General features: G+C 38.6%; 1 protein-coding gene across 24 annotated transcripts in view; it reads right to left on the bottom strand.

Moving 5' to 3' along the window:
- sif (still life) overlaps nt 1–27063 on the bottom strand; it is a 1051963-nt gene that overhangs the window by 260390 nt on the left and 764510 nt on the right. For all 24 annotated transcript variants that reach the window (XM_070097567.1, XM_070097564.1, XM_070097583.1 and 21 more), the window contains 3 exons: nt 24910–25024; nt 22024–22190; nt 16449–16546 (listed from right to left, as the gene is read on the bottom strand). In XM_070097567.1, coding sequence (XP_069953668.1) covers nt 16449–16546; nt 22024–22190; nt 24910–25024 — 380 coding nt within the window. The remainder of the gene's footprint in view (nt 1–16448; nt 16547–22023; nt 22191–24909; nt 25025–27063) is intronic.

Raw genomic sequence — 27063 nt, forward strand, 5'->3', positions numbered from 1 at the left:
AAGCCTATTTTTATTTTGTACCTTTTTCCCATTTCCTTACGCGATTCCTAGAGTTATCCTAGATTACATTACATTAACCTAGAAGTATAAAGCGTATACTTATTCACAAATAACTGAATTAAAAGAAAAAACGTCGAGTCGTTAGGTAGGTGGTGTTGGCGTTGCCAAGGTCCTTCCAGTGAGGCAGCAGAAGTATATTTAAGTCTCTCTTGCTCACTCACACACTCATAAGCACTCACACACTCATACGCACTCACACGCACTCATACGCACTCATACGCACTCACACGCACTCAGATGCCACAAAAAAAGAATGAATATAGGCTGACCAAATGATTCCAAACTAAAAACAAGTCACATTTTTAATTCATGATGACATACATTAGGCAGCTTTTGATATAATGGATGTGTATCATCAGCTACTTGTGATGGCGAGGGTTGAAACTCAGCTCCTGACCCTGCCTCTTAACTGGCCATAACCACGTTCATTCCCATTGTTTTCAGATCCTATCACACCTATTCTTAAAGCTGCGGTTGGAGTGTGCGCAGCTACCAGTATTCAAACACTAGTCTTATCTCCCCCACTAAGCTCTGCCTAACATCGTTTTCATTTCAATTTTACTTCGGTAAATACAGAGACATTTCGATTTACAAGTCGTAGCAATAAAAAGGATAATTCAAAAGTAATAATGAAATACTATTTAGCCTCGAGGCTGCACGAGTGACCTAAACATTATAAGACACACACACACACACACCCACACACACACACACACACACACACACACACACACACACACACACACACACACATATATATATATATATATATATATATATATATATATAATATATATATATATATATATATATAAATATATATATATATAAATATATATATATATATAAACATTCACCATCACTCGTACCAGTAAAATGGTTATAATCAAAACCATAATTTTTAAAGGGGTGGAGGGGTAAGCCAGTGGAAGGCCTCGGTCAGATGACCAAAAGCTCCAGCTGTGGGTCATCATATGACTAAGACCCGCGTCAGGAAACACTTGTCCTGTTTCCTGACAAACTTAATACTTACCACTCACTCCCTGGCTCTTTCCAGGTTATATACACCTAGAGCTGTGTGTCTTTCAGTGTAAATAAGAGTTTATTCGTTATTTTAGGCATGAAAGTATGATTTATTAATGGCGTACAGGGGACATGTTGCCTTGATAATCATGTACAAGTATATACAAACCTGTAAATATAATGAAACAATTCAACCATTTTTCTGTATTAATACCAGAATTTCTAAATTATTACGTAGGAAAAGCACGCCTGGGAGGTTATTATTAATGTAAAATAATAATTTTTAACAGAAATCTTAATTTTAGATGTATAATTGAAATTTCTAAAAGAATGGTAGAAACTCGTCAAGAATGTGGAAAAATGCTAAATTTAATTTTTCAAGTCTTATAAAATATTAAAGAGTAATGGGGAGTGATAAACCTGTATGGGCCATAAAACTCCTGGAGTATAAAGAGTAATTAGGTGTGATCTAAGGGACAGATAGCTCCTATTCTCGCATCAAGGTCCCCTCACTGACATTAAGGACCACTCCTCACCCCTGAAGGGAAGGCTATCAAAAGCAATAAACATTAAGAGGATAAACATGGCAGGCAATCAGATGCTAATATAGAGAATCACAGAGTTTAAAAGATGCACAACTCTAGATCAAAGAGCCTCAGGTCACTCTCATCATCATTATTTATAACGTGGAGGTCGCTGGTGCTAAAAATACTACATTATTTATAGTATTACCGTGTAGGAAAATTATTCTAATGTAGATTTAATATTCATCTCGTTATCAGATGGTAATGCAAACAGACTCTCTGCGAAGAGCAGACCTTTATTTATAGACGAGGATTCGCTCTAAGTATAGAGCTTATGAAGTCTGCTTTATCATCGTAAAGCTTTATCGGTGACCTGATAAAGCCCTAGAGTTTGATGTTTTATTCGTCAGAAAACAGGACAAGTGTTTCCTGACATGGGTCGTAATCATATAGGTGACACATTATTATTATTATTATAATCAAGGGGAAGCGCTAAACCCTGAGGATTATACAGCGCCTGGGGGGGGGGGGAAGTGGAAGGCATTCAGGCTTAATTCGGGGAACTGGAGCACAGATCCAATTCCCTAAATCAAGAGCCCCTCACCAACATCAAGGAACCTTCCTTGAGGGGTATAGGTGACACAATAATAAGATTTAGAGCTGTAGTTAGGTTAGCTGCGGTAGGGTTGGTTAGGAAACAGGAAAAAATGTTCCCTGACGGGGGTCTTGGTATGTGTTGACCAGCCACTGGAGCTTTTGGTCATTTGACCGAGACCTTCCACTGTCTTACCACTCCATCCCTTTAAAATTTCAAATTAGTTTCTAAGCTCTAGGGGGAAACGTTGCTTGTAAATATAGGTTTTTCTCTATACATGGTGTCCTTTTAGTCATGTTTATTGCGTAATAATTAGTCTTGCTCAGCTACCAGTACCTTTAAGTATCACTATAGTTGACGGCACTTTAATTTCTAACTAAACACAACTCGAAACATATTAACATGCGAGAAGAATTCTGGTGGAAATTCGTGATTCTGTTTACCAGAAATTTTCATTAAAGGACTTGCACTGAATGACACATACATTTAGCGCTTCGTGAAGTACAATACAATTGAGATGAGAAGTGAATTCTCAAGGATAAGCGAATGGCGTGGCAGGTAAATGTATTGCATTCATCCAATCATTCTCCCCCCTCTCTCTCTCTTTCATTTGGATTTATCCCAATGAGACTGGGGGCAAAGAATTCTTCTCTCCCTCTCTCACTAGTCTTTGCATCACTTGCGAGAGTTGCGTAATATTGAGCAGGTTACTGGCCTCAATGTTTTAAGGTTAATTACGACAGGAAGCTGTGCGTACACATTGCATCAGTTATGCACTCCAGGTGCGTGAGGAATTACAGTAGTAGATTGAGACACTAATGCAACATATGGGAATCGTTTATTAGTGTCTCGATCTTCAACTTGTCGGTTTCCAAAACCATTCATCACAATTACAGTAGTGTGCATGTACGAGATGCGGACGTTGCTGGTACCTCGGTGTGTTGTTGGTACCTATTATGGCTTGTACTGACAAGTCCAGCTCCCAGAATTCGCTTGTTTGACGCCATGAACGTCAGAATTAACGCCTATGATGTAGTTTTAGAACAGATACTATATTCTAAAAGGATCATCCAGTTTGAAGAATGAGACACTTGTGCAACATTTGAGATTTTTTTTAAGGAAACTTTTCGCCAGCCAGTGGCTTCTTCAGTCCAATATAGAGAAGAACGGTGAAAGATGAAGAGAATGAGGTAATCAGTCCTTCCTCATCTTTCACCGTTCTTCTTTGTACTGGACTGAAGAAGCCAGTGGCTGGCGAAACGTTTCCTCCGGTACGGCTGGAAAACATTAGGGACGGTTTCCATAAGACACTTGCTGTCCATGTTCACTCATCAGTGTAAAATGAGTACCTGGGTGTTAGTGGACTGGTGTGGGTCGCATCCTAGGACAAAACTGACCTAATTTGCCCGAAATGTTCAGCATAACAAACGGCTTTCTATATAGTAGCATGTCATTCATGTCAGCTAGGACCGTATACCTTGTACATGTAGTAAAGATATTATTATAATTATTGTTATTATAAAGATTCCCAAATATTGCACAATTGTCTCACTGTCCAACTTGTCAGTTTTCTAAACCATTACATCAGATCACTCAGGTGTTTAGCAAGTTCACAACAGGACAACTCTTGGGTAAACCATCATTTTCTGCCACTCATGAGGCTACACATGCCCGAGACGAGTCATGAGCCATACTGCATCAAGGTTTTGACCAGATGTCCTTCACACATGGAGCTGTTGAAGACGCTGGTTAGGTTGGTTAATGAGGTTTAAAGCCTATCACCTATTCACCACCACACAGGAATATTTAATCCGTAAGGTAGGAATTGAATTACTCTCAACAAATACATACTCTGAGAGACATACACCTCTCAGTGTATAATGTACATACTAATGCTGTGTTTATAACGTAATTTCGGATTTTTAAAATTTCTTACTTTGAATTATTATTTTTTAAATATTAGTTTCTACACTGTAATTATAGATTTCTCTTTAATAATAAATTTGGAAATGTTGTCACAATAAGTAGACTTGAACCTCTCGTTGATTTTGCTGTCCAATACAACACTACGCTTTCCCGTACTAAATCATCTGATGTACACACATATTTATATTTTTTTTCAATAATTCCAAGATTTCCGTGAGATATACAGTACTTGTTCTATATTCCAATCTCGACAATCCGATAATCATAAGTTTTACTCGACTTCCACTGCTACTACATTTGTTAAATTTCGATTTTTGTTCCATTATGCAAATAGTGGTAGTGGTATTGGTGATGGTTGTGGTATTGGTGATGGTTGTGGTGATGGTTGTGGTGATGGTTGTGGTGATGGTTGTGGTGATGGTTGTGGTGATGGTAGTGGTGATGGCTGTGGTAGTGATTGTGGTATTGGTGATGGTTGTGGTGATGGTAGTGGTGATGGTAGTGGTGATGGCTCTGGTAGTGATTGTGGTATTGGTGATGGTTGTGGTAGTGGTGATGGTTATGGTAGTGGCGGTATAGTGACGGAGGTCAAAGGCACCTGGCGACTGGACTACAAGGTGGGTGGTTGTGGCTGCAGGTACCTGGTACTACCAATACCAGACGAACACTCAAACAATATTCCTGGCCTCCCTTAACCTATCATACTTATAATATGCAGTGTAACCAATTGTACAGCTGTTAACTCTTTTACATCTTGGTTCCAAGGTGTTTGTGTATACATAAAGCTATGTGGCCCCGTGGCCTGGTGGCTAAAGCTCTCGCTTCACTCGGAGAGGATCCGGGTTCGATTCCCGGCAAGGGTAAAAACATTGGGTGTGTTTCCTTACATCGGTTGTCTATGTTCCCCATCAGTACCTGGGTGTTAGTCGACTAGTGTGGGTCGCATCCTGGGACAAAACTGACCTAACTGCCCGAAATGATCTGCATAACAAGCGGCTTTCTGTATAGTAATAAGTCAAAGATGTCAGCTAGGCCTGTATAAATTGTACATATACTTGTAGAAATAAAGATATAATTATATGCCTTTGTAAGAAGACCAAGATAAGTAGCAGGGCAAGCTTTTACTGGGAAAATCTTGCCGTTTGTGGAGCTTTAATAATCATGACTTGAAGCTGTATAAAGTAAAATGCTGCCCCTTTATAAGCTTGTTCTGCAGCCTGTGTCTTGGTTTTCATATCGTCGAGAATACGTCATTTCATTTAAGTGTATTTATTTACACTTGAATTTACTAAGATGCGTTATGCTACCTCACTTCACTTCAAGGTCTATCCCACTAGTGTACACTACAACCACTTCCCTCTAGGATGCAACCTCTGTTACAGAGGTTCCATTCTAGAGGTTCTGTACCTATTTACTACATAATAGAGAGAGCAACGAGTATTAGGAAACACGGCCAACGTCTCAGACTGCCCAAGGATCGAACTCGGATCCAATGTTTGAGCAGAAAGTGCTCCCAATGACCCATGATCAATCCCACACTTAATCGGTCATCTTGAGTCAAAAAAAAAAATATTTACGCAGTTAAACAGTTTTTAAGACACCATTATTAAAACATTAACAAAAGCTACCATCCTGAACAGATATGGTACACAGAATAAACTAGCCTCGTCGGCGGCAAAAATTATTATACCTATTCTTAAAACTGTGTATGGAATGTGCTTTCACCACCTTATCTACTGTAGATTGTTTAATCCTAAGCACACACTGAGGTCCCAAGAGGGCAGTGGTAACTGGTAGACATCCCATCATGAATATACTCACTTCTTTTTTAATATCGTAAGATATACGGCAGTGTACGGCTACTTCCGACTTAGTACGTACATAAATAATTAGTATGCACAATAAACTAGCCGAAGTGTCTAGTTTATTATGCACCCTATACCCATTCTGTGGACGGCAACACAAGGCATATTCATACGCCAAAAATGCCTAGAACTAGGCCTCTCCTCAGACGCACTGCTCAGCAGCAGCACGTCTGGATCTGTATATACAGATAATGTCTTATACAAATAAGCCGCACACAGGAGAGAGAAGCTTACGACGGAGTTTCCGTCCGACTTGCCCGAAATGCCTAGCCATGCTAGGTGTCCTAGTGGCCCCCTCTGTAATTAGTATTTTAAAACATGTAAACCACACAATATCCAAAATCTGTAAACCCTGCATTGTAATCTTTATAGAGAATAAACTTGATTGATTGATTGATTTACAGTCTCAGTGTATTGTTCCAGTCACGGTATTGTGCGCTTTTGTTTATGTCTTACTTGTCGCAGCCAAATTCAGGATATATCCACGTGAATAATTAACCAGAGTATTGAAGTTTATTTGTACACTGCCGTTTTGCCCAAGATATGACGACCTCTGGAGTTAGCTCAGGCATTTGTAATATAACAGTTTCTCTGGGTACGACCCACAACACTAACACACGGCTACATTACTGCTGGACATGGGCAGCCAGTGTAAGGAAACCTGCTCACGTGTTAGTGCTAGCCCGGGGATCGAATCCAGGACCCTTCATTTGTGAGGCAAGCCGCCTCTCCAAGTAAACTCCAGGTAAACCGCTGCCATCCATGAAGGGGGTGGGTGGCTTGTTGCAGTGGTATGGGCGGACAAGAAAACCTTGCGAGTCACATTCCTCTGTGATCCTCATGACCACTCGCTCGCCTCTCCCCTCCCCCCACCCCACATACCAACTCTCACTCATTCCATGACACATGAAACAGTCAACAACGTTTCGCTCAATGGGAACTTCATAATTATCATAAACTGATGCAGTTATCAACTTGATAAAGTTCTTTCGCGTGTATGTCATCTATCTGTCGCCTCGTTTTACCTATTTATCCATTTATTTATTTATTTACTCGCTTGCTATGCTCGCTTATTCACTAGGTTACTGAACTCCCTTACTTGCTTGCTACATTCATTCACTCTCTACATTTACCGATTCACTTGTTTATTAACTCACTGCTTTACGATACTCGTTTTGTGGTCTCGTCGGTAGGTAGGTAGGAGAGTTAGTTTAAGTTTAATATGTTTATTATGCACCCCATACCCATCCTGTGGGCGGTAGTCAAAAGATTACAGAGGTACATAATGGGTCCAGGGACTGGGCCTCAAAGTTTTGATAGCTGAGCAAGTTACAGAGAGCAGAGATGAGTGTTGCATCCTGGGAAGATTCTCACTCAGGTAATTACTCTCACCTACCTCTTCCTCCCCCCCTCCCCCTTCCTTCCCCCTTGACTTAATCCTCCTCACCTCCCTATGCTTCCCCACCCTGGCCCTCTCCACCCTCACCCACTCTACATACCACTTACAGGACATCACTCAACTATTCTCCACCCACTACCAAACACGCCACTCCATTATCCTCTTGTACTTCTCTCACACAACACACATGTCCCCTACACAACACAACACAACACACATCCATAACGGCCACGTACAAACCCATCAATGTCAGATATATTTTAATTTTCGAGATAAAACTCAACGGAAATCATACAAATTAGGTCTTTCATTGACTGCTTAAGATACCATAGTGTGATACAGTAATACATACAAACATACAACAATTACATGAAAATATTACTTATCAAAATTGCAGATCTAAAGAATGAACGGAGAACCTTCATTGCACGTATTAGTTCAGTTAAGCACTTTAATTACTAGGAAACGTTAGAAGTTCCTTAACCTGTACTCCCTGGAACGCAGGCGAGAAAGATACATTACAATTTACACCTGGAAAATCCTAGAGGGATTGGTCCCAAAATCACTCCCTACGAAAGCAAAGGATTCGGTAGATGGTGCAACATACCCCAATGAAAAGCAGGGGTGCCATTACTACACTAAGAGAAAACAATAAGTGTCAGGGGCCCCAAGACTGTTCAACAGTCTCCCATCATACATAAGGGGGATTACCAACAGACCCCTGGCTGTCTACAAGAGGGAGCTGGACAGATACCTGAAGAAGGTACCAGACCAGCCGGGCTGTGGTTCGGATGCTGGACTGCGTGCAGTCAGTAGTAACAGCCTGGTTGATCAGGTCCTGATCTACCGGGAGGCCTGGTCACGGACCGGGCTGCGGGGGTTTTGAGCCCCAGAAGAACTTCCAGGTATCATATATTACTGTGCAAATAGCCTCATACAAATTTCTCAAATCGAGAGCATCTGAACGGTTATATTCCGAACAACTTTCTTCATAAAGAAATTTCTTACACTTTTCTTCGAGGTTTAACTGTCAAATGTGGACCACTGATCTAGCAGGATGACATTTATTAGGCTTTTTATTATGTAACTTCGTCAAATGTGATCACTGCTCATAAAGTGGTCCCCACTCTACCATCTCAACAGGAAATGAGACGACACAAAAATGGAATGGACAAAAAAATAAAAATCGCAGCGTTAAGTCTGCACGGCGGGACAAAGTGGAGTGTGGGAGGAAGAGGTTCCATGTGGGTAACCTGTCCTCAGCATCAGTGGGTTACATTCTAGCTATGTATTTCCCAACAATTTATGTCGGTAGACATCCCGACCAATCACCTGGCAGCTATTATAACGAGATTTACTCCTTCCTGATGTTAGATGTGGCTTGCTTGTAGTACCTGTTGGTCTGGTTCAGTTACGTCAAGTCAAGATTTTACTAGGTTAGGCAAGACAAAGCCAAGTCAAAGACTAGGCTATGTAAGTAACCTAAATTTACATAATTTAATATAAATTATTATACTATTATTATTGTAATATCAATAATAGCGTAAACCCGTAAGACCACGGAGAGAAGAACATAACAGGAATATGCAAAGGTTATGCATGAGTGAAGAGGCAGGTGTGAGGAGTAGAAGTGCGCGAAGATTATGTTATCTCACGGTAATGGAAGCCAGATAAACACACACTATTAGTGTCGTACCTAAATAAAACAAACACTAAATAATAAAAATACTGTGGACGAAATATACGAGCTATATGAACGCAAATATATATATATATATATATATATATATATATATATATATATATATATATATATATATATATATATATATATATATATATATATATATATATATATATATATATTAAGCAAATATCGTAAACCAAGTGATACAAGATACAAAACAACCACGGGGGGAGTAGAATGATAGCTCTAGGCCTTTCTTGTTGCAATCAACACATCATCAGGAGCTTGAAAATGTAGAAAAGAGGAGGGTTTCCAAGGGAACGTATTCGCTTGGAAACCCTCCTCTTTTCTACATTTTGCAAGCTCCTGATGATGTGTTGACTGCAACACGAAAGGCCTAGAGCTATCATTCTACTCCCCCGTGGTTGTTTTGTATATATATATATATATATATATATATATATATATATATATATATATATATATATATATATATATATATATATATATATATATTACAAACACATACATATATTCCTTAATTATCCCAGCTATTATATTCATCGCACTTGTACAACATGCCCATCCTAACAACCTAGCACCAACGTTATGTGTTCGACACTATTACTACACCGGAAGTCAAGACCCTTATACACAGCTGACCCACATCTGTCATGCAGAGAGAATAACATTATCCGAGTTAAACTATGCACCCATTTTTCCTTTTTTTCCCAGCTTAATTTTACTGTTTTACAAGTTCATTAACCTCATACTGATGTCAAACACCGCATTTACCACTGCACAGTAATTCTGAAGGATCATCTGTTTATACGACATCTCTTCTTCAGCTCTCTAAGACGTCTATTAAGACTAGTCGTACAATTAACTCGCAAATTGAAGAGGAAAATACAGAGGATGTTTTTTGGTCGCTAGACTAGGTTATTCACATGCAATATTACATCAGGCTGAAGATTACATTTCTGATTCAGTTTTATTGGTTCTTCAACATGTAATTCTCCGCTGGCTATGATTATATTTTGTTTGTATTTCATTGCAAGCGATGTGAATTGTCTTGTAGAAAGCAACATGTGTTTATGGCAGTGCAGCTGGAGAACTGAGTATGAGAGGAAACGCAGGAAGATGTCACGGAAATGTGAATTAGCTTTTTAAGTTAAAGTTGCTTCCTGGTCTTGTGCGGAAGAGTGGGTGGAAGAGGAAGAAAAGAAAGCAGCGAGAAGGGAATATATTACAAGTGGTAAGTTTTAGTAGTAAAGACAAAACGTAAGTATGAACACACTGCAGTAGTATGCTTAGTGGCCTATGCTAGGCACAGCCAACTCACACCCACTCATATACTTCTCAAATCTGTATCTGAATCTACTCAAAGTTCTTGCCCCAGTGACATTACCTGGGAGTTTGTTCCACTCACTTAAAACTTTATTGCCAAACCAGTGCTTTCCTATATCTTTTCTAAATCTAAATTTGTTCATCCTTAATTAACCCATTGCTGCGAGTCCTATCTTGATCAGATATTTTCAGCATACTGTTGATGTCCCGAGGGTAGTGCGACCCAAAAGAAAACACTTTCACCGTCACTCATTCAATCATCTTGGCAGAAGAATTTTGTTATTACAGTTCAGATAGCTCTCCAAACTGTGTGTATGTGTTATATATATATATATATATATATATATATATATATATATATATATATATATATATATATATATATATATATATATATATATATATATATATAAAATACATACTACATACATACAAAGAAGCAAGCACAAAACATTAACTATCAACACACCATAAACACTTATTTAAGGTTATAAATTCATAAAACCAAGCCAGCACTACATGTTCAGTCATGGCGGGCTTTATCTAGTCACACATACATACATCTGTCTGTAACTTGATAAAGTCCACTGTGTGTTTACCTGGAGTTTACCTGGAGAGAGTTCCGGGGGTCAACGCCCCCGCGGCCCGGTCTGTGACCAGGCCTCCTGGTGGATCAGAGCCTGATCAACCAGGCTGTTGCTGCTGGCTGCACGCAAACCATAAAGGATCACATTATACTGCATTTGTGTCTATTTTTCCATCATGTTGGTATTGTATACCATTTATCTCCTTCAGCTATGGAGTTGTCTTGGATGAATGAATATAGTGATAGCAATGAACCAAGTGGAGATTCTATAATGGAGAACACTGGAGGTGGATGAACATAATTATACAGTATGTAGAAATCTCTCTATTACATTAATGTGTTTAGCGCAATATACTGTACAACTTCACCCGAATATGACGAGTGAATTTCAAGAGCTGCAAGCTGTTTCATACATGCAAAATCGGTCTTGTTGAATCGCCCTCATGTTCACTCAGTGGAACACTCACAGACGTTAAATTTATCAATCACAGTTAAAACAGGGAACATGTGAAGACAACTTCGCAAGAAAAATGTATACCTGGAGTATACCTGGAGGGTGTTCCAGGGGTCAACATCCCTGTGGCCTGGTCCATGACCAGGCCTCATGGTGGATCAGGGCCTGATCAACCAAGTTGTTACTGCTGGCCGCACATAAACCGACGTATGAGCCACAGCCCAGCTGGTCAGGTACTGACTTTACCTGCCTATCCAGTTCCCTCTTGAAGACAGGCAAAGGTCTATTGGTAATCCCCCTTATGTATAATAGGAGGCAGTTAAAAAGTCTTGGGCCCCGACACTTATTGTGTTCTCTTAGCATACGCATGGCGCCTCTACTTTTCACTGGGGGATGTTGCAGCACCTGCTAAGTCTTTTGCTTTTGTAGGAAGTGATTTCCATGTGCAGATTTGGGACTAGTCCCTCTAAGATTTTCCAAGTAGATATCATCATGTATCTTTCTCGCCTGCATTCCAAGGAGTACAGGTCAAGGGACTTCAACTGTTTCCAGTAATTTAGGTGTTTTATTGTACTTATACATGCCATGAAAGTAATCTGTATATTCTCCAGGTCTGCAATTTCGCCTGCTTTGAAAGGGGCCATTAGTGTACAGCAATATTCCAGCCTTGAGAGAACAAGCAATTTGAAGAGAATCATCATTGGCTTGGCATCCCTAGTTTTGAAGGTTCTCATTATTCATCCTATCATATTCCTAGATGTGGTAAATACATTGTTGTGATCTTTGAAAGTGAGATTCTCTGACATTATCACTCCCAGGTCCTTCACATTAGTTTTTCGTTCTACCGTGTGGCTGGAATTTGTTTTATACTCCAATCCAGGTTTTTTATGTCTGACAGTTTTCCATAATGGAGTAATTGAAATTTGTCTTCACCGAATTTCATATTGTTTTCTGAAACCCATTTAAAGACTTGGCTTATGTCCACTTGGAGATCTGCAGTGTTCTCAATGGATGACACTCATGGAAATTCTGGTATTTAGTGTTAATTCTCTCCAGGTATCAGCAAAAGAGGACATGGTGTTGTGACTTACATCTCTGTCTATGTCAAATATGAGGATGAGGAAAAGGATGGTAGTACTGTACCTTGCAGAACAAAGCTTTTCACTGTAGCCGCCTCTGATTTTACTGTTTACTATTACTGTTTGTTAGGAAGATATAGATTCATCTACCCACATTTCCTGTTATTCCTTAATCACACAAAATGTGTGATGATCATGATCGTACTTGTCGAAGGCTTTCACAATCTGTGTATACTACTACATTTGCATTTTGTTTGTCCTCCAGTGCATCCAAGATCATGTCATAGTGGTCCAGTAGTTGTGAGAGGCAGAATTGACCTGTTCTAAACCCATGCTGCCCTGGGTTGTGCAACTGATGGGTATCCAGGTGGCTTTAAGTGCTCCCTGTGGTTTTTGGCTCCTTTATGACTCCTTAAGCTTAAGTTCAGTATTTTCTATTTCTCTGGTTAATACCTCCTTCCGTATTTTGGATATACTGGTCCCTTTCAGCAGCTCTGTGATTCTCCCCATCAATAACTCAAGTCCCCTAAATGCCTCCATTAACTCCCCTATAAGCTCCATCAACTCTCCTATAAGCCCCATCAACTCCCCTATAAGCCCCCATCAACTCCCCTATAAGACTCCATCAACTCTCCTATAAGCCCCCATCAACTCTCCTATAAGCCCCCATCAACTCTCCTATAAGCCCCCATCAACTCCCCTATAAGCCCCATCAACTCCCCTATAAGCCCCATCAACTCCCCTAAATGCCCCATCAACTTCCCTAAATGCCCTATCAACTACCCTAAATGCCCCATCAACTCCCCTAAATGCCCCATCAACTCCCCTAAATGCCCTATCAACTCCCTTAAATGCCCTATCAACTCCCCTAAATGCCCCCATCAACTCCCCTCAGTGCTCCATCAACTCCCCAAATCAGTGACTCAACTTACCAGATTAATGCCCCATCAGCTCATCAGATCAATGCTTCTAAATATAACTAGACGTATTTCAGTCACTGCATGACAATCCCAGTCCCTATACAGTGATACCTTGACTTACGAGTGCCTCAACTTACAAGTTTTCCGAGTTACGAGCCATCACTTGGTTGATTTTTTGCTTTGAATTGTGAGCCAAAATCTGAGTTATGAGCGAGCTTCAGATAAGATAAGATAAGATAAGAGAGATAAGATAAGATTTCGTTCGGATTTTTAACCCCGGAGGGTTAGCCACCCAGGATAACCCAAGAAAGTCAGTGCGTCATCGAGGACTGTCTAACTTATTTCCATTGGGGTCCTTAATCTTGTCCCCCAGGATGCGACCCACACCAGTCGACTAACACCCAGGTACCTATTTGCTGCTAGGTGAACAGGACAATAGGTGTACGGAAACGTGTCGAAATGTTTCCACCCACCGGGAATCGAACCCGGGCCCTCCGTGTGTGAAGCGGGAGCTTTAGCCACCAGGCCACCACTAGTTGGTGCAGTGAATGCCACAACAGTACACATGGTTACCTCGGCATGGAAGCATCTCTCTTGTGTTGTGCTTGAGTGTTGTGCAGTTATTTGGCCAAATTTCTTTTTTCTAACCATGGGTCCTAAGAAAGTAAGTGCAAAGGACAGTGCTGAGAAGAGGAGGAGGATGATGTCCATTGAATTAAAGCATGAAATCATAGAAAAACATGAGTGAGGTGTGCATGTAGTCGACTTAGCTAGGCAGTACAAGCGTAGTAGGTACCTCGTGCCTTGTGCCTTCTCTGCAAGATGGCACAAGGCATTTACGCTGATTTACTTCCAAGATATTCACCCAAAGTGTAGGCTGGTCTCCTGACTCGAAAAAAGAAAAAAATTCCGAGAAAATTATTTTTGTTTCAGTGTTTTCCTTATGAAACTATTGATCTAGTGCAGTTAGCCTCACAAACATTTGGTTTTCTCTTATAATAAGACCTCAGAAGGGCAAGAATGGGAAGATATAGTCAGAGCGATAATTATTTTTACCTCGGGAGTGGCCGCCACCACTCGTCACATAATGACATTTTATTCATTCTAGAGTATATATCATGTTTCTATGTTATTTATATTGTTTATTACATCATATTAGAACAATTGTGATAGATAAATAAGCAGTAGAGCTGATATTAACATTATATTGAATTACATGTATTTTCTCCTGCCTAGCAAGAGCCAGGAATTCCGCTGGAATGGATTAATGGCATTTCAATTAATTTCAATGAGGAAAACCGATTTGATACATGTGCAAATTGAGTTCTGAGTTGGGTCACGGAACGAATTAAACTCGTAAGTCAAGGTACCACTGTACCTCAATGCAAATGGAAGGAATAGCACAGTGTGTGGCTTAAGTCTGCAATGCAGTTAAATATTAGTGTCGTTGATTTTACACAAACTGGAAGAGGCACTCACAAATTATCACGTGGAAACAAATATCCCAATTTCTTTAATAAAAATGGACAATATAGGACATGCACAGACCAACACAAAATCAAATGTTTCACCAAGAAAGACAAGCTTTAAAAGTTTTAAGACAGACTGAAGCAGCATTCTATAGCTATCTTACATAGAAGAATATCCCATAATACAATAACACTAAGTTTGAAGCCACTCCAAAGCTACATTACTAAGTTAAAGGATTGGGAAAGCATAAATTATCTTAAAGAAACCAGAATTGCAATTTTTCCAAAATTTTCAATAAAAATGGAAATTTTGGACCTGCACAGACCAAAATCAATCCAAACAGTTTTCTGAGTAAGATTCATCAATGATTAAGATTTAATAACTTTTATTCAGGCATTGGATACATAACATATAAATTTGCTACACTGGCCTTGAGAGCACTCAAATATCATGGGTCGAGTACAAAAAAATTACATAATATAGATTTAACCTAGGATAACCCGATGAAGTCATATACAGACTTCTGGTCAGGACAGACATTCCCCAGTTATTTCATAGAGCATAATTTATTTAGTAAAATGCAAAAATTGCAAACAAGCGATACAAGACAACCATGGTGAGGGGAGTTGAATGACAGCTCTAGGCCTTTTATGTTGCAATCAACACATCAGGAGCTTGCAATGTTGTGCAAAAGATGTATAAGTCCAAGCAAGTACATTCAGAGGAAGCATCTTTGCTTGAAGCAGAGTGCACCAGCACATACTAATTGTTTCATGAACCTGCTCAATATTTCTGTAGACAAATTTTTCTCAATGAAATATAAAAAGCAATAATAACAAATCCAAGTCACCCTGTACCTGATTCACTAACACTTAATCAGACTATAGAATAATTTCTTCGCAAATAATATTTCTTAAGTTCTTAATTTTCAATATAATTTAAATGAAGGGATTTAGGGAAACCGATTAGCCAGACTTGAGTCCTGGAAATGGGAAGTACAATGCCTGCAATTTAAAAGAGGGGTTTGGGATACTGACAGTTTAGAGGGACTTCTAAACTGTCATATCTGAGCGCCTCTGCAAAGACAGTGATTATGTATGAGTGAGGTGAAAGTGTTGAATGATGATGAAAGTATTTTCTTTTTGGGGACTTTCTTTTTGGGTCACCCTGCCTCGGTGGGAGATGGCCGACTTGTTGAAAAAAAAAAAAAAATTAAATGTGTATCCACAAACTTCTGCTTCATAAAAGTTTTTCCTTCTCTATCACAATAAACAACTCTTCCAACCAGAACTTAATAAGGAAATGCATATAACAGTTCCCACATGGTGAGCAAACATGCATGAAACAAATTTCTGGAATGTCACTGTGCAATCGCCAACAGCTTCACTGATCAAAAACCAGGTCACAGTTAGCAAACAGAGGATCAAGCCTCCCTCCACTCTTGCCAGATAACCTACACAAGTTTACAGCTCCATTAAAAACAATACCATAAAATCTAGAATCTCATACATACCTTGAGGTAACTCTCGATTTCTAGTGAGGATACATTAGATCGCTCTGAGGTGTCGGAGGGAGGCGGGGGAAACCCATCTGGACTTGCTGGCTCCTTGCCTGTAATTCAAAAACACAAATACATTAATGCAATTAAAAAACAATGGATATGTGTGTGCTGATATACATATGATCAACCACTGAGTTAAACTTCTTGATTTCATAGCTGTTTTATGCAGTATAAGATTATATTGAAGGGCTGTAAAGTATTTTGAAGACAATCTCAAAGTAGTGCCAAAATTTTGAAAGAATGCTATGATAATGCTCATAAAATTTAGAAAGTAACACAGAATTTTAAAGGTTCTCATTAAGCACAGTTGAGGTGCTGAGAAGACTGTGTTGCAAAAGAAAAATGATACTAGCAAGCATAAAAGTGTAGAAATGACTATGAAGGTCAAGACAACTGGGGATTCATATATTCTAGTACAAACTATGTTGCTCTCAACACATTTCCATTCATTTTCTATGTATATATATAAAATATTTACATGTCGAATTCACTGTAGTCGACTGCTAATTTGTTGTACATGGGGAGCTAAAAGGGGGGTCCAATGCAGATGTAGTACTGTACTATATTATCTAAAAATACTGTACACATGTAAGTCTATAATCTTTTGGTACAGCTAAAGTGTTTGTGGTGTGCTAACTGGATATAAAAAGTGCATAGTATTCATATATAAACAGCAATGTGCAATTCCTGAAGTGAAGACACTGGCTAGGGTGCATCTTGAGGGAAAGGTAAAATTAAACCATAGGCCTACACAGCATAGCCTTCCTCCCACGGCTGTGTCGTGTCATCCTGCTGCTTGTAGAAGACCGCTGGCACAGCATGCAAGAAGGACGGGACCCAGTGGACAACCGAGTACTATAGCTCTTCGTGATCCCTGGTATATCTTTGGGAGATCTGCCAAAGGTTATTGGTCTATACTCTGACAGGGGTGGACTCCTGTTACCACTGCTGCAGCAGGGTGAACGAGCAGAGCTCTGCCCGTGCTTCACACTGTAAGTCCTGTGCATCTTTATACTGTGGATTCTGGCAGACTCTTTTAATAAAGCCTGCAAGCTGCGAGCTTCTGGAGAAGTGCTATAGGCACAGAAGACAGCATGGCAGGGAACAGTGACTGGAGTTGTGAGGTCAGTTGCTAAGTAAGTGGGGCGTGGAATCCCATGTTTACTGCTTCTCGTTGAGTGAAAGCTTGGTGGCTGCAAAGTCTGCCTGCTAAACCTTTGATACTGGCAAGGAGGAGCCAGGTTCACAGATGGGATGACACTGAACTTACTGGTGGGGCTCAAGGAATCACTCTCACTGCTACTATGAAGATGCAACCCCGGAGTGTGAACGGGTGCCACAGCCCACTTTTGTCTCTTAAGCTGATTCACCCCTGATAATTGTCTATCATCTCCACATCTTTGGTGTTGAGTGCTTGTCTCATTTGGTTGTGACCCAACACTCGCTGAACATCCTTTATATTGTAATGCTGCTAATGGAGTGTGAGGAGAATGCTCAGCAAGAGATGTGCTTCCTGATGTGTGGGTGAGAACAGCAGTGCTAATGGCAGTGCTGGTGCAAGTAGCCTGTGAACTGGCAGTAATGGCTGTGGAGATGGTAGCTGTGGTGGTGGTTAAAGGGCTTTGCGTGCTCACAGCAGCAGCAGCAGCATCAGGAGCAGGAGATGCAGCAGGAGAGTTGTAGGTAAGATCATTTAGAATAGGCACGTGGATGACAATAAGATCACGGGAGATGGGTAGAGGGGGCTCAGTGGGGTTTGTCACCCAAGATGAGAATGTGTTTTCCTTCTTCTGCCCTTCCTTTCCTGACTGGCAGAGAGTGGTGACAGGGAAGCAGGGAGTCAGACAGGTTGCCACACTAGGTGTGTTTTGAGCTGGCTTGTGTGTTAAGGGTCCCGCGTCACAGCTACGGTCCGCTGAAGTAAAGGTCAGGCAAGGTGGAACAATAAGTTAGTTGGTATCCACACTGTACCAGTGAAGTAAGATTCTGCTGGAGCATGAAGTAGAACGATTAAAGAACTTAACAAAAATAAAACCCAATTATCTCCATCAGAGTAATAATTTTTTTTATTTTTTTTAATCAAACTATTCATACCGTAATAATAAGTTGGCCTCTAACTATAGTAACTTCAAAATATATGCAAAATAATTATAATTAATTTAATATGGTGTTGATATTTATGACCCAACACAAGAGCTGGACTCAACCCCCAGTGCTATGCTAAGAAAATCTGAAGGTGGTATCAAAGTCCCCAGTGATATTTTCCAAAGAAACAAAAAATTAAAGAAATATTAAATTTATTTTTAGAAGACTAACCATAATTAAAATTCAAACATTTGCTTTGTATAATTTCTTGGAAACAAATTGCTCCAAAATATCAGTAAATTGTAAGTTGTTGAGAACAACTCTAGAGGCCCTCCAGCTGGCAGGGGACCCTAGGCTGCAGCCCCTAAAGCCTAATGTATCACCTAGGGCCATAATCTGGTGCTGGGTGAGACGTTAGCAGTGCAGCAGTACATGGTGGGGTTAATTATTTACCACAATGTATTTAAAAGGCTGTACTTTAAGTTAAATACTAACATTTAAAAGGTTTTTAGATCAGTTTCACATGTTTGAATACCAACATTTAAGGTTTTAAATCAATTTTCATATATCACATTTTATTCCCTTTTTATTTTTGTGACATACTTAGCAATTATTGTGCCATCTTGAATATAACAAAGACTGATTCTTCTCAGGACAAGTGTTTTATTTCAACCTATATGAAAGTTCCTGGTGCTTTTTTGTGAAGTATTAACATGTAAATTTAGTGGACGAGACATCAAACTGCCAACAAGCATGAAGACGAAGAAATGAGTTTATATTAAAAAATTAAAATTAAAGTTTTTATTTCTTATGAGCAATACAAGTTAGAGCAGATATACACAATATGATAAAAGTGTAGGCACAGAAGAAAGCCAGTAATTATGCAATGTATTTTGGACAAACTAATCATAAGGCCTGCATACTACTTAAATCTAGCATATAATTTAAAAGAATGTTTCACTCTGTGTAGAGTTTAATCACACCATGTCTCCAAACATGTACACAGGAGAGCTCTGCTTTACAGTGCCTCACTTTACAGTGTTTTGCTAATGCAGTATTCAATTACACTCATCCTTCATTACTTCAGACTTCCTACAATAAATATATTCACCACTCACTATAAGCTAAGGACAAAAATATTTTAAGTAATGTGTGTATTGTATATTCATTTTTATGTCTAGCTATATTGCTCACTTAATAAACGACAGTGTAAACATGTTACCAGGCTTTTATATGCATTTGAAAGTAGAAAAAAAGGATATGGATTCACTTTACAGCCATTTTTGCTTTACTGGAGTAGTCTGGAACCTAACATGCTGTATAAGCAGGGCCCTACATTACCCTGGAACCTAACCTGCTGTATAAGTGGGGCCCTCTTGTATCTGTTTCTGTCCTATAGCTATCTTGATGTAATAATTTTAATATATAAAATTTTCCTGAGTTACGCTGTTCATGTTATCATGTAAGCTGTGTGCTTATGTGAAAATTTACATCTATTCATTATCTCTGAATCACTGAGTTGTTTTTCATCCCAGTACTGTATGGCCCTTACGAGTTTAGCGCTTAAAATTATAATAATAATAATAATAATAATAGTGTTGATGTTCCAGTGTTCGTTTGTTGATACAAACTTTCAGAATGGCTTGGAGTCAAAGAATTTTGCATACAATTTTTTCTGAAGAATTTTATATATCTACTCTGTGGTTTGAAGGTTTTTACTTTCTTTGATTCGAGTTTAATACAGAATTCATAAACTTTCTTTTGCTTGCCTGCAGTTCCTGCATATCTGTGGATTGTTCAACTAGCTGGTTTAGTATATTCCTTAATATATTCTTCAGACGAATTATTATCTTCATCTCACAAAGTCTACGTTCTCATTTCTTGATGATGGTCTACAGGTCTTGAATGGATCAGATACCTTTGGCAAATCACAAGAAATCAACTGGAGATTGTTTTATCTTTTCTTTAACTTTGGTTGTTGAGGTTGGTGAATACCAAGATAAATTGGTTTTGACTTCATTAGGCAGAGGAGACAGTTACCAGTAATTTGTGAAGCCCCTTGTGCATTCTTCAGATGTTCTTTGAGATTGTCCCCTTACCTTACCTCTAGTCATGTTACTGGAAAATGCTACGTTAACATAAGATTTGTTCAGAATTTTAACCCAGAGGGTTAGCCACCCAGGATAACCCAAAAAAGTCAGTGTCCTTGGGGACTGTCTTGTCTCATTTCCATTGGGGTCCTTCAACCTTGTCCCCCAGGATGTGACCCACATCAGTCAACTAACACCCAGGTCCCTACTTACTGCATGGTGAACAGGGACAGCAGGTGTAAGCAAACATGCTCAACATTTTCACCCAGCTCAGTAATGTTCAAGGCTCCAACTGGAGAAGTGTTTGGTTAAATGTGTTTGGCTGTTTCATGATGGTGGAGTTTGTTTAAAAGATGATGCATGTTTATATTTTGCCATCATTTTGATTTGGTGTAATGTGCTATAGACACACAACACAACAATGACTTGTAATAATGCTGGTAGAATTACCAACAATATGTTAGGTAAAAAGGATACATGACACAAGCAACTAATGTGACATTTTACCATGGTAACATTTTCCTCTCCAGGAGCTTTGTCAAGTTGCATGACAAAGTTCCTGGAGTAAGTTTATTCAGGTATACACAAATACAGTTACACAAATTATCATACATAGCAGCATATGTGTAGAGAACCACAATGAAATGTTGCATTAGTTGCACATGTCCTTTTACCTAACACAACAATGACTTGCAACATCTATAGATATTTCAAAATTTTCACTGAGTTTTCCAAAGACCTGAACATACGTTTCATTTCAATTATAAAAATGTGATGTTAAACATAAAACTCAGAACTTTAGTTTGGTTGAGAATCTATGTTACATACAGCAGAAATGTAGGTTTTATCCTGCACTTGACTTTACATAATGAAAGATCTAATTAATTTTTTACTCTTAAACAACCTTAGTTATACATACTCAGTTCAACATTAACGGTATGCTCAAGATACTTCAATAATCCTATACACATACATACAGATGGAAAGCCTTCCAGTGTAATGGTTGTTTGGTAAACATACCGTATTTTAGGGTGTCAAAGACACTCTTATGTCTCCAAAATAAGTTTTAAAAATTTACCTAGCATCTTGGAGGCTGAAGTACTGTTTATCTTTTTTTCCCAAATTTGGCTGATCAGAATGGGGGGAGCAGGCATCCTTGACACCACAGCATCTTGTTTGCCATAAAATACAGTAATTCTTGTAGAATATCACATGGAATGGGTGGCCACATAGTGTAGTGTACCTAATTTACTATTAAAGAGAAATACACTTCATCCATGAAGTGTATTTCTCTTTCAAAGTAAAAAGAATTATACTGCTGCATGTACCAAACAAGAGGTAACATAACTGACCAGAAACTATGGATTTGCTCCAAGATGGGGCTGGAACAATCATCCTAGATATCATCTCTTCATTTAGAGACATCTCACTGGGTGGAGGGGGACACACCAACGACTCAATGATCTCATCTGTGGTTTTCATTAACGAAGCCAAATCTGGTGGTTCTGTCCTGGAGGATCTGAAGAAGGTAAGAAGTTGACATTAAAACAATGACTGCATGTTTCTGAAATTCATTTGACAATTTTTTAACAAAGCGCTAATTTTCCACCAAAGTAGGGAGACCCAAAGAAACACGCATCCATCCATTCCTAAGTTGCCTTTCCAGAAATACACGGACATCATTGTTTGAATTATTTTCTTTTGGTAATGAGCATTTTTAATTTACATAAAAGGCAATGCTGCATTACCAATGGTATAATTCAGCAACTGAGAAGGGGTTACTGAGGTGGTATGGTCATTCAGAGAGGATGGAGAAAGAAAGGTCAATGAAGAGGGTGTATAAATCTGGGATGGAAAGTAGGAGTGGGGATGTCCCAGGAATGGTTGAAGGAAGACGGTAAAATAGGCAGTGAGTTTCAGGTAGTTGAGCATCCAGAAGGCATGTGTGAGCGTGTTACACAGGAGTGAATGGAGACAGTTGGTTTTTAATGGAAAATTTTAATGAATGTGATGTTGGAGTGTGAGCAAGGTAACTTTTATGAAGGGATTCAGAAAAACTGGTTAGCCAGACCTGAGACCTGCAGATAGGAAGGGCAATGTCTGCACTCTGAAAAAGAAGTAGGGATGCTGCAGCTGGAGGATAAACCAAGTGTGTTGTCGGCACACTTTTTTAACCCTTTCACTATCACAACCCCTGAATTTAAAAGTGCTGACAGTGTTGCAATTTGTAATAAAAAAGAATATTCAGCAACAGTAGAAAGTCTTTCTGAAGGTAATGATACCAAAAACATGAAATTTTATAGAAAACCTTTGGAATTACACAAAGGTGGGGGTCTGGGCGCAATACGTATATGCATCGGTTATTTTGCCCATTTTGACACCTGTTTCAAGTTAATTCCTTTGATCGTTTCAACCAAATTCCTAACTATTATTATTAACAGTATACCTTCCATTCTATCGACTGAGCATAAGGAACTGCCCATTTAACTATCAGAACTACCCAGTAAGGTGCACAGAAATCAGTAATATGGCCAATTTCACACAATATTTAACAAATACCAATTTAAAAGCAGAATCCAAAATAAACAGTGTATGCATTCCACCAACTAAAGCAACCCGTCCTCTGTTCATTAATCATGTCCACAGGCCTCTCCTATATTACACCTGCCTTCTACTTTGAATCCATCATCACACAAAAGGTCAAAGTTTTACCCTATTTTTGGATAATAAAATATAACCAAGAATGATTGGTTATGGTTTAAACCACCCCAATAATTGAAATAGACCTAGTAAAACCCATAAAACAAATCGAGGGGGGAGTCAGAGTCAGGAAAATCGCCAACAATTGAATATTTTCCATTATTTTAAGCCCTATTTCAAAATACTTCTGGTCCTGAAATGGACCATCTCTATTTTACTAGTATGTCTTCCATTTTATCAACTGAAACCAAGAAACAGCCAATAAAACCATAAAAACCACCTGTGTGGGGTAGGACTTTTTTTATACTGTACACACTCACCATGGAAATAAATGGTATAAAATACCGACACAATGGAAATATAAACACATATGCAGTATAATGTGATCCTTTATTGACAATGTTTCGCCCACACAGTGGGCTTTTTCAAATCACAAACAGATCATTTTGTGACTTGTGACAGATCTGTTTGTGACTTGAAAAAGCCCACTGTGTGGGCGAAACATTGTCAATAAAGGATCACATTATACTGCATATGTGTTTATATTTCCACACACTCACCATACAGACCCATTCTCTCATGGCTAGGCCAAATTTACTGCTCAGAGCATATCTGAGGGTGCTGTGCTTAAAACATAGATCTAGGTGAGTGACAATGGTGTCAATGCAGATTTATTTGAGAGACATTGAAAGGGTTAAAGACAGCAATTGCTTGAATGATACTAAATGCTTTGTTCTTTGACACACCCTGCCCTGGCAGGACATGTCAGATGAGTTAAAAAAATGATAAAAATAATAATAATTTTGGATTTAGTTTTTCTAGCGTGATTGTTTTTTCAAAAAATTTACAAGTGCTAGCACGCCAAGCCATAAATGCAACAAGAATGATGAAAAAATACTAAAGTTTATGTGCATTAATATTGATTAAAAACAAATATATATGATATATTAATACATATTAAAATTACAGACATGGTGTGTAAATGTAAATTCTAGTGAAAACATAATTGAACATGGTGGTACAATATATTAAGTTGCAGATACTGTCCAGTACTAAATAAATTCAGGTTACATTTATTCAATAACCAACCTAAAATAGAATACAGAGTATTGCATACAAAACTGCAGAGCCAGCATTAAATAAATTCTGACTATATTCTACATATAAAAATAGAAAGGAGGGTAGAATTTTAATTTAACAGCTGTGATTAAGAACTCAATATTTTAAATATAAAGCATCGGACTGTGGTTAGGTTAGGTTAGGTAAGGTTCGTCAGGAAACAGGACAAATGTTTCCTGACGCGGGTCTTAGTCAGATGATGACCCGCCTTTGGAGCTTTTGGTCATCTGACCGAGGCCTTCCGCTGGCTTACCGGTCCACCCCTTTAAAAATTATGGTCATTTATAACCAGTCTATATCGGACTGTGGTTTAAGCCCCTTTTCCACCCTTTTGTTTATTTATTAACAGATGTTTATTACAACTTAATTTGAGTTCACAGAGCAATGAGTAGGAGTGATAAAGTTATGGTAATACTTACCTCATCATTAGACAGAGAGCAAGTTCCTCCTGTAGAACACTTTCTATGTACATCATGTCGAGATCACTGACAATGGCGCCGTTGATGACCATAATCTCGTCGCCCTTGATGATGCCTGTGTGGGGAGAAGAAAGTGTCAGATGAGGATCTATGAGAAATAGAGAGTTTATGTTTCAATATCTAAACTATGACTACACTTCTTAAAATTGTTAGTTAATTCAAGATATATATTCTACTTCATTATCTTAAAATCTAAATAATTTTACTCATTCTGGCATATGAGATTTATTAGCATACTTCCCCAGAGCTGCTAATGCTCAGATAGCTAGCAGACGACATTCTGTCTCCCAGTGATAATAGTAATCTTCCGTATATTGCAAGTTACCAGAAGGACTGAACAGTTTTATGGTCAATTTAAATGATAGATTATAATGCTGAGAGAGTGGGACTGTGCTGGTTGGGGTCATTATTACCGTAAATCTCCTCTGTCAGAGGCATGGAAAGAGTTTACAATAAACAGAATTATACCAGTGACAACAAAAAACTTATGTCACAGATATCATCAGTATGTCAAGGAGTATTTACATATTGCAGTTTAATTAACATATTTAAGTTTGTGCTCATGTTACTTTTTTATGAAGAGCTATGCAGTATTTAATATTGAATTTAATGAATTCACATTACTCTACTTTAAAAGAACTACTCAAACAGGGTAGGGGGAGGGAGAGGTAGTGAATTATTGCAATACATTACTTCAAAAAACACAAGATTATTTTGTATTACTGTATATGATATCCATTCCATAACAATGTCTGTTATACAAAGATACTTTCTATATGCATGCTTACAAGAATACTTCCACCTTTATGTAATTCTTTGTCATGTTAACACAGTGTTTCTCACTTGCAATTCCTATTTTAAACGATGCTTTTAATTTCTAAAGATTCATTCATGAATTCTTTGACTGAAAGTGTATCTTACATGCCATGTTTGCCATATGATGATTCTTAAGCTTGCTAGGTTAGGTTTAAACAGCCTGTCAGGTTCAAGACAGTCATTAAGGCTGCACATCATCCATATTTTTAACCTTAAACTAGCGATTATATTAAACTCTCAGTGCATATAAGTATTGAGAGATATACACATATTATTGTATATACACTGAGGGATATACACCTCACTATATATATATATATATATATATATATATATATATATATATGTGTATATATGTATGTTTAAGGGCAATGTGTGGTGTAAATATTATGCAGAAAATTCGGAGTGTGGAAATTAGGAGAAGGTGTGGAGTTAATAAAAGTATTAGTCAGAGGGCAGAAGAGGGGTTGTTGAGGTGGTTTGGTCATTTAGAGAGAATGGATCACAGTAGAATGACATGGAAAGCATATAAATCTATAGGGGAAGGAAGGCGGGGTAGGGGTCGTCCTCGAAAGGGTTGGAGAGAGGGGGTAAAGGAGGTTTTGTGGGTAAGGGGCTTGGACTTCCAGCAAGCGTGCGTGAGCGTGTTAGATAGGAGTGAATGGAGACGAATGGTACTTGGGACCTGACGATCTGTTGGAGTGTGAGCAGGGTAATATTTAGTGAAGGGATTCAGGGAAACCGGTTATTTTCATATAGTCGGACTTGAGTCCTGGAAATGGGAAGTACAATGCCTGCACTTTAAAGGAGGGGTTTGGGATATTGGCAGTTTGGAGGGATATGTTGTGTATCTTTATATGTTTATGCTTCTAGACTGTTGTATTCTGAGCACCTCTGCAAAAACAGTGATAATGTGCGAGTGTGGTGAAAGTGTTGAATGATGATGAAAGTATTTTCTTTTTGGGGATTTTCTTTCTTTTTTGGGTCACCCTGCCTCGGTGGGAGACGGCCGACTTGTTGAAAAAAAAAAAAAAAAAAAAAAAAAAATATATATATATATATATATATATATATATATATATATATATATATATATTAATGTATATATATATATATACACACTGAAACAAATCTTAGCATACTAAATGTACACAGATGTGCAACTCTGTGTATATACAATGAAAGATACACACCTCTTGGCATATATACTGAGATACCTACCTCTTAGCATATATATACAGAGATACCTACCTCTTAGCATATATATACAGAGATACC

This window comes from Cherax quadricarinatus, chromosome 58 (genome assembly GCF_038502225.1).
Source record: "Cherax quadricarinatus isolate ZL_2023a chromosome 58, ASM3850222v1, whole genome shotgun sequence".
Taxonomy (NCBI): domain Eukaryota; kingdom Metazoa; phylum Arthropoda; class Malacostraca; order Decapoda; family Parastacidae; genus Cherax; species Cherax quadricarinatus.